The 9,783-nt window shown below is 34.0% G+C and overlaps 2 protein-coding genes across 3 annotated transcripts in view; one reads left to right on the forward strand and one right to left on the reverse strand.

Moving 5' to 3' along the window:
* Positions 1-3,453, reverse strand: part of LOC106877208 (laminin subunit beta-1) — a 173,934-nt gene extending 170,481 nt beyond the window's left edge. The window contains exons 1-2 of the mRNA XM_014926058.2: positions 3,309-3,453; positions 1,895-2,192 (exon numbers count right to left, since the gene is read on the reverse strand). Coding sequence (XP_014781544.1) covers positions 1,895-1,982 — 88 coding nt within the window. The 5' untranslated portion in view covers positions 1,983-2,192; positions 3,309-3,453. The remainder of the gene's footprint in view (positions 1-1,894; positions 2,193-3,308) is intronic.
* Positions 3,454-3,726: 273 nt separating this feature from the next.
* LOC106877209 (5-aminolevulinate synthase, non-specific, mitochondrial) overlaps positions 3,727-9,783 on the forward strand; it is a 112,360-nt gene continuing 106,303 nt past the window's right edge. The window contains exon 1 of one of the 2 annotated variants that reach the window (XM_014926060.2): positions 3,727-3,856. The gene's annotated coding sequence lies outside the window, so the exon portion shown is untranslated. Of the gene's footprint in view, positions 3,857-4,072; positions 4,314-9,783 lie in introns of those variants that run through there. The other variant, XM_014926061.2, reaches the window with a different exon arrangement.

The raw sequence follows: 9,783 nt of genomic DNA on the forward strand, positions 1-9,783 counted from the left end.
ATATATATATATATATATATATATAAAACGAAAAGTTTACTTTTTATATTTTGTTCGGTATTTTGACTCTGGTATAAAACTAGCAGTACAAACATTGAGATAACAATTTTCTCAAGTTTCAACTTGAAAACAATGAAAATCTGTTGGAAAGAAACTATTTTAATCAATTCTAAATCTATTACAACACTGATCTTAAAATTGGTATCTCAATTAGAAAGCAATTGTTTTATCTACCACCAGCTTCCCCACTAATTCTTCTGACAGCTTTTGTTCTCTGTAACCTCCAGCAAATTATCTAAATTTCGAATTGACTGAAATGCTTTCAAAACTCATTCTGAGTGATGTACATTGGATCACTACATAATTTCACAACAGTATTCTTTATATTGATAACTATTTTTGATATAACATTGGAGGAGACGATCGAGCGCAGAACGTCAGATTACAGACTTTGCTAAAAAAAAAAAAAATCCGGTTCACTTGTAACTAAATTTGTGTTCAAATCCCAGTTAAGTCGTCTATTTCATTCATATTCCTGGATTCCATAGGGTAAGGGATCTATTGTAGGACACCCAAGAAAAATAATAAAAGTATTAGTACAGTGCGTTTTCTATAATATGAAAAGTTCTTTCAAGAAAATATATACAGCACAGAAAGTGGTAATCCTGAATACGGGGTTCTCTGAAGTAAATGGTGTGAGAAAAATTCCACCGAAATTATATTTAGTTAAAACTTTCAGACAATTTTCACTTGTATCCTTCCTTTTCCTATATTTATACATTACTGTCACCATCATACTGACTATAGACACATTGGGTGTGTACTTGGTAATTATCGAGATTCCAAAAGCAAAAAAAGGCAATTTTTCAGATTAACACCAGCACTTTCTTCACTAGAGTGTTAGGGTTACGGTAACGGTTAGGGAATTCCGTCCCTAACCGTAACCCTAAACACTAACCCTAAAACCCTAGTGAAGATCGTGCGGGTATTAATCTGAAAAATTACCCCCAAAAATACTATAGTAATATTTTCATTATTGAAGATACGTAGATTTCATTATTTTGCTCAAGAATTCTGCAACATGGTCAAATAAGTGCCTCATTTAAAATTTAAACAAAAAAATAAATAAATAACACGCTGAAGCGAATCAGTGCCCGACAATCGTGAGTTTTTACCTTTAAAAATGTTCCTTCATCAAGTCAAAAAGAGAGCCCCTACAATGGTCAAGGGCAAACAGCAGTCCGCGGGGACTTTCTGAATGGCACACCAAACGAAAAATTACCTTAAAACCTTTTTAGGAGTGCGGCCCACCGGATGATGAGCCTTGTTTCTCGAAAAAGGTTACCCATACATGCTCTACATAGTGACTCGACCCGCTAGAAAAAGCAGACCATTTTTCTTTCAATTTAAGGAAGTATACTAGAAAATAAAATTGGATGGCCACGGCTTAGCGCCTCTGAAGATAGATTTGGTCAATTACAGCTGACCTAGGGCTAAACAACAACTAGAGGAACTCTGGATTTAGCACCTCAAATTAGCCCTCATAACCACATTTCCAAATATTTTCCTAACATTGTCAAAACATTCTTTGACATTTACCTAAGTGAAGATCTTCCAATAAAGCCGGTAATTATTGAATTCTTGAGTGTTTATAAAGTAAGATAAATGTGCGATATTCATGCTTTTCTCACAATGAGTGAAGTGAGATTGGTACATCAAAGAATCGAAGCTATGAGACCTCCGTGCGCTAAACGTTCGCACTAATGCACTTGTTATATAAAGAGATTCCGAAAGCATACGATTCAAAATTGGTGAAAACTGATGCTCTCATTTGCGACATACAAGATGTAAACGGAATTAGAAGAAAATAATTTGGAAAAGAGAAAATACTTACCCCAAAGTGTGGCTAGATTAAGAAGGATGAGAAAGCTTAGTTCCATTTTTGGTAGGTACTCCGAGTGGAGAATAACCGTTTGCACCATCAACAGAAACCGTGTGATTGCTTTGGTTGCCTCACCACAACTGGTTCTGGTCTGTTCAAGTCAGACAATTCCTTGTGAACAGATTGTAGCAAGTCAGTAAGACGTCATAGATTACTGGCTGATGGTTGGTCTTCGTTTAACTGGCACTTGTAAGCAAACTAACACAAAGCGTGCGTAGGTGCATGGGCTCAGCTTTGCGAATCTCTCAGTCTTGAAAGTAGAAAAAGACGACAATTAATACCCTGCATCATTACACACACGCATAAAAAAATTCTATAACACAATGATTGCGTGCATTTATAGGAAGCTATAAAAGATACATTGATAAAAAGACACACACACACACACATATATATATATATATATATATATATAAGGATAAGATCGATATTTAAAATATTGATCTTATCAAGTGGTCAGCATGGGAATAAAAACCATCAAAGGTAATAATTATTTTAAATTATAATACAGGGTATCTAAGAGATACCACCACGCTGAAAAATAGCAGTCAAATCCTGACTCTAAAAAAGCTAAACATGAAAAATAAATTAGTTTACATTTTTCCTATCATCATACTATGAATGAGTATTTGTAACTTCAATAGTTTATAGGATTAGAAAACAATTTAAATAGAACTCAAATATATGCAAAAAAAAATATTAATAATAATTTCAATACGTCAGCTCTGTCTGTGTGTGTGATAAATTAATCCTTCAGAAATCTAGATGGCAAGTCTGCAGACATTCCAGTTCCCTATTGGAGAAGTATCTAAATAATATTATACTATTTGAGAGAAATATGGAAAAATGAAAGCAATTTATTGTATGAGAATGGAAAAGTGACCAACTACTTTGTTTTTTGTTGTTTTTTTTTTCAATATACGTGTGTGTAATTCCGATAAATTTTCTTTCAAAGGCGTCGTCGTTATAAAGTTGGAAAAGTTAGCTTTGTTAGATGCCGATCTAATCAGCGCAAGAAGGCGAAAGCGACAGATAGGCGCACTTGCAAGTGACATTTAAACACAGCAAAGCAAAATCTTTGCAGTAAAACATTATCAATTCTGATAGCATAACTTTATCAATGACGTCTGCTTTGACTGCTAATTAATTGCAATTTTTTTTTTTAAATCACTGAGTGAAAAGAAAAGTTTAATAATTTTAAAATTAATAAACATCGGTATTTTTGCCCATATTAAGACTCCCAACAATGAAAAAGTGTGTTTGAATAAGGAATGAATGGAAATTGCAAGAATGAAGTTAGATTCTAACAAAGCAATGCAATTTCTAGGTTGTTTCATGCAAGAAACACAAATAATTTAATGCTCACCTTTTCTGTCTTGGTCCGAACTGAAGTAATTATTACTAAAAAGGAAGTTCTTTCTTAAGGCTATTCTTTTAAAAGTCTTCCTCCCTCTGAAATTTAGTTAGCCCATGCCGCTCTTTGGAAGGGAAACAAAATTAAAACGAGAAATAATGCTTAAATAATTTACAAATCATTATCATTTTTAAAGGGCATCTTATGGGATTAGATTAGCAGCTGAAAAATACAAGCAGACTTTATTCGAAGTCTTTTACTAAGAAAGCAAACTTTTAAAATTGGGGAGTATAAACATCTAATGGCACTGAAAAAGAACTCTTTAAGCAGTTGCTTATTGTTATATCAATGAAAATTAAAGTAAATGTCAACTTTTTTTTATCAGTTAGAGATGTTGATGTATTTTAACTGTCACTTTCTTTGATTCTACTAGAGTGGAAATAAGAAATCTGGATTTTTAAAAGTAATTTTAAAGTAAGTGCTTTTGGTTATGAGAGTATAATTCCAAACTTCCGCCAACAGTTTTCGTCCGCTCTTACATGTGGATATCTCAAATAAACGTAAGTAGAACTTTATTTAAACTTAATATACTCAAACACCATTCCGGTGCATTCTTTATATTTTAGTAATTTACCTAATTATTAACATTACCACTAATTTCCTGCTCCTTATTTCTGTTTCTGCCTTTATTGCCGAGTGAGGATTTATTTCCCCACCACCGACAGCAACATGTGTGTATATTGTGACAACCAGGATAAACTAATAAATGAAAACAAACATCCTCAGTTCCACACGTTCTTTAATAGCATAACCCTCACAACCATAATATTTGTTATTTCATCCCTGTTAAGACGTTTTCTTCCTTAAATTGGAAACCGATTTCTTTTACTACATTTAAGTTCAGTGTTTGACCAAAAACAAAAAAAACTTCCTATTTTTTTCATCCTTCGGAATAAACACCGATAACGGATAAGAAAGATCGATTTAATTTCCTCAATGAAACACAGCAGCTGCTAGGTTTGCTATGAACATTTAAATACTTTCTATTTCTATGTTCTGTTATATATCTATGACAATTTGATATTGTATCATGTTTGGTCACGTTTATGTCTATATAGAAATTGATTAAATCATAATAGACCTGGATTTATTTCCATAGAAAATTCACCTCTAACTTGTTTTCGATAGTCATTCAAGGTGAATGTGATTCTTTTAAAAATCAGAATTCAGCCAAGCCAAGGCGTTATTCTTTTTATAGTCATTCTTTCTTACCTTCTGTTTATTGATACCTTTATATTGTCTTTTTCTATATGTGTGTCTGCTTGTCCCTATTGACCGTGTACATCGTTAATATTAACAGTATGTTTGTGATATTGATCTCGCTACTGGATGCCATGACTTTGATATCAATGCTATATTAAATGAATTTGCTGGGGTTTTTTTATATATATTATTTCACTTCATTTTTCTTTCTACTTTGTTGTATAGAAAATGCCCGTAACACTTTCAGAGCCCCTTTGTTTTACGGGAGTTTTAAAGATAACTTGAGTGAGATTTACTGTGGCTAATGCTTATTTGGATTTTTCCAGCTTAATGTTTAAGGGGAAATATATATAAACAGGGAAGTTCTAAATGCGGAAAGATTGAACAAAATATTTTCAGTCTGTTGTAAGACATGGGTTAACACAAAAAGGTAAGGATTATGTCGGCACATTAAAAAGAACAGCAACTGTTTTAGTAGTGGTAAAATGTTGATTTTTTTCAAAAATTGTAATGCGGGAGAAAGCCTTTCGCCGGCTCTCTGTTCAGCGGCACAGCTCCTCATTCCCAATACACTACACCCGAGAGCATTATTTTAGCGTATCACCAAACACTGGACCAACACTTAATGTATTTGTGTTTTACCATTGTATACAGTCCGTGAAAAGTCAGCTTTTGTGATGCAATCTTGGTTATACGTGACATCATGAAATGTTAGCAGAAGTATTATGGCTTACACTTGTGGTTTTAATTATGAGAGATCATACAAAGCTGTGGGTTTGTTTTCTTCTGATGAAACATTGTTTTCATAATTTAGATTTCACATTACAGAATTCTGTGTAATGACAAGATTTTCAGGAATGCAAAGTTCTATAATACCCAGGATGCTTGCGTCAGCTGAAGCTTGTACACGTGAAATGGCCAACTGAATATAAGAATTGGATTATCAGGTCCTAGATTTTAAATTCAAATTTACTACTGCCATTTAATTGTGTATTGGACACAACACTGAATTCTACATTGCCTTGGTTCACCTGGCTGCCGGGGATGTTATCTAAGATCACTTAGTACCCTACCTCTTATGCAACTAACACTTTGAGACCTGGTATAATCAGCAACTCTAAGTCCCTAGGACTTAGGAGACATTTGTGTTTGGGGCTGATGATTACTGATAATTGAAATTTTCAAAAGAAATGAAACCAGTAGTGTATGACAGGGAGAAGTCTTGTAAGTATCTGGTTCTATGAAACTCATACAGGTCACCATTGAGAAAGAAATCATGGAAATGAGTCATGGATTTATGTTGACAAGGTCAAACAGGTTACAGTCAGTTTACATTCGTTGCTTTTTAATGTACAGGTGAAAATTAATTTCGAGAATTATTATTATATGCTAATGCCAAGGTCACATCTGTGTTGTGTGGTTAAGGTGTTTGCTTCACAACTGTGGTTTTAGTTTCACTACCATTATATTGGACCTTGAGCAAGTATCTTCTATCATAGCCTTAGGTTAACCAAAGACTTGTTAATGAAATTTGTTTGAGAGAAATTGTGTAGAAGTCTGTTGGATAATACCAATCTTGTTCGTGGGTGGTAGTGGTGGTAGTAGTAGACAATTCACTTCACTGTTTAACACTATCACCTTTCTCGTGTTGTCTTTAGCAGAGTCCTTTCTGTTACAAGCATTGAGGTTGAATTTTTGGTCTGAGAATAGACTCTTCCCATTCTCAGAGACCGGAGTAAGTGCTGTTTTCTATTCGTAAAAAAAAAAGTTTTAACATATCAAGTAAAGATTCAACTGGAATTTTTGCTTGCTTCAAGGCATATTCATTCAGCAGTATGAGCAAGGTACCTACCAAACTACTTCATGTGAACACAGACCTAGACATATATCATGAATTGTTTGGACAGTGTATTTTTAGAAATTTCATAACACTAAGTTTATTTTTTATTGTTTTATTCAAGTCATCATCCTACACATATCAGTGTGCATTTCTTTTCATTTTGTAAGTCATTTGCCTTATATTTTCATTTTGTTTTATGTTTACCTTTTCACTCTTCACCCGCAACAGCTGAAAATAGAAATTAGATATAAAAGGAATTGAATAAACTTATATAATTTATTATCACATCAAGATTCCTAATTATTTTTAAGGTTCTATGAGTTGAAAAGCTGGAAACCTGACCAGAGAGTCATAAGTTCAAATGCTGTATACTCGTAATGTTGTAATATTTATCCTCACTTAAACATTGATGTTCTATGAGAACAAAATATACTGTGATAGTTACCTTGAGAGAAACTCTCATATTGGCTCTTTGGAGCAAAATGCACTCACTAGCAAGATAAATCCTTGCTACCTCCAGTGCCAAGACCACCAGATCACATGATTTTGACCTTAATTAGTCTCGTCAATGATGGACACTCAGCCACTAGAGATAGCAGCGATTCATCTCCCTACCAGTAATATATAAATTGACGTGCCAGAATAGGTGCTGGTGTCACAATTAGCCAGTTAGTTTGTTGTCCCTTTCATTAACCCTATGGACTAAAAACTGGTTCCATTCTGTCTTCACATTTCAGGAGTTAACAGGAAAAAAAAAAGCCTCCCATTGTAAAAATAGTTGTTCCAAAAGAACAGGGATATCCAAATTCATGTAGACAGTTCTAGACTTTCCAACTTGAAAAGAGCAATGAAATAAAATGGAGGTTGTGTATATATTTATGTACAATATGCACTCACATATAATGTGAACCATTTTATGGACAATGAAACCTCAGGAATGTCTCCTGTATAATGTGCACTAGGAGTTTAGTCAAATTGATTATAATAGCTCTGTCAAATAAGTACATTGAAAAAGTTTACAAATCCTTTACTAAACAAAAAGCAATTTCAAAAGCAGCATTAACTGCACAGCTGACAAACACACATCCTATGAAATTACTGTCAACAAAATTCAGTATGGAAGGCCAGTACGTAATACTTTCATTGTTGAAACAAAATTAATATTTTCCTTATCAGAATGTGAATGAACCTAAAATGAAATACCAATGTTCGTTTAATATTTTAGTTGAAATTGAAAATGTTTTCATTATGGAAAATGCTATTTAAATTATGATTTCTATCATGGTGAAAAATGTAACATTGTTATTGTGATTTAAAACTTTTTGCTACACATCAGTTAGCTTTGGAAAATATTTATAACTTCCAGCTATGCCTCCTTGATTATGGCCACACATTTGAGACTAGAAAAATAGGTGAGATTCAGTTCTCATGCATAATGCAGCTATTTTCCCAATTTTAAAATTTAAAAGTCTCCCAGCAAAAAGTGCATATTGTATATGAATAAATACAGTCATGTTTGGAAAGATTTAGAACCAAGTTCATTGGCCTGAAATAATATTTTTTATTTTACATATAACATTCACTATTAAGAATTAAGTACATGTGTGTATGTCTCATCATTTTAACATCTACTTTTCCATCCTTACCTGTTTTTCAATTAAGCTATTTTGCTGTCATTTGTAATCTTCATACATCAGAAGCTGAAACTATGGTTAATGTAATCAAAGACACAGTTTTAACTTAGGTAATATTAATAAAGAAGCATCAAAATGACATTTACACACATATGTGTACATATATGTGTGTCTGAATACATATATATATATTCATTTTTTTGTGGTGGGTATCACAATCGCTACTTATATTCTTTGCACGATGTTTTAGGCACTGAGCAATCCCTCTCTTTACACTGTATAGATGGTGGGCGTTAAAGTTGAGGTATCATCCAGTATAGGTCGGCTTGCGATATACGGATGCCCTGAATCCATACTTGGTGTGTGTTACTAATATGTCCAGGAATGCTAGCTGATTGTCTTTTTCTTTTTCCACTGTATTGACGGCTTTATTGAGTTCAGATGATCTAACAGCACTTGGACATCTTCTTGAAGGGGCCAGAGTATAAAGGTGTCATCAACATATCACACCCATAGGTTGGTTTTAGTGGTGTTGATCCTAAAGCCAAATTCTCAATGTATTTCATGTATATATTGGCTATTACCGGCGATAATGGCGAACCCATAGCTACACCCTCTTCTTGTCGATATATATCAGTGTCCATACTGAAGTAGGTAGTTTCTACACAGATGGTCAACATTTCCATCAAGTTTCTTATCGGTATATTTGTGCATTCTTTTAGATGGGTATCTGTCACTAGTTTTTCTTGAATCACCAATAGTGCTTCACCAGTTGGGCCTTTGGTGAACAGACTTGTCACATCTAGACTCACGATCTGGTTGGATTTAATGGGAGCATCATTGTTCAATTCTGTGAAGTGGGTGTAATCCTTCACGTATGATGTTGACTTTACTGCTAATGGACTGATTATATCCACAAGGAAGCGGCTCAGTGGATGACATGCTGAACCTCTACAGCTCACTATAGGTCTTAATGGAATACCATCCTTGTGAATCATAGGAAGACCGTACATGTGTGATAGTTTACTGTAGTGTTGAGTCAGTTGTCTGTACTTCATTGGCGTAAAGTGATCCTTGTTCTTAATCAAGATCTGTGACAACTTCCTCTCTATTTTCAAAGTCGGGTCTTTTTTTACTTTGTTGTAGCTACCATCATATATAAGACTTGCTAACTTTTCAGAGTAGTCAGACTTGTTCATCACCACTGTAGTATTTCCCTTGTCTGCTGGAAGTATTTTGATGGAATTGTCACTCTGTAGTCTTTTGATAGCAAACTTTTCTTCCTTAGTGATGTTTGGTTTGGAAAGTTTCGGTTTTTCTAATACCTGTCTCACTTTCCACTTTAGTTCATCTCCCTGAGCTTTTGGTATCTTTACGGCTATCTCTTCAATAGGGGCTATTATTTCCAAGTATGGAATGCACTTGATAGTTGTCTCAAAGTTGAGACCTTTGTTTAGTACTGCTTCTTCAGAGCTTTCTAGATGTCGGCTATTTACATTAATTACTGCTTTCACAGGTGAGTGACGGACTTCAGTCTTTATTCTCTGACCTTTGAGTTTCTCCAAGACACCTGATGAAGGCTGGAGGGTATATCGGCTGAAACGTTGTGTTAACAGCAAACAAGATGGGGACAAATATCTGTCAAATGTAAATAATGTATCTAACCACATAGTTGTGAAATGAACTTCTAATCCATACAGTCATGTCTGTGCTTATATATATATATATATATATATATATATATATATAT

Source organism: Octopus bimaculoides, chromosome 6 (genome assembly GCF_001194135.2).
Source record: "Octopus bimaculoides isolate UCB-OBI-ISO-001 chromosome 6, ASM119413v2, whole genome shotgun sequence".
In the NCBI taxonomy this organism is placed as follows: domain Eukaryota; kingdom Metazoa; phylum Mollusca; class Cephalopoda; order Octopoda; family Octopodidae; genus Octopus; species Octopus bimaculoides.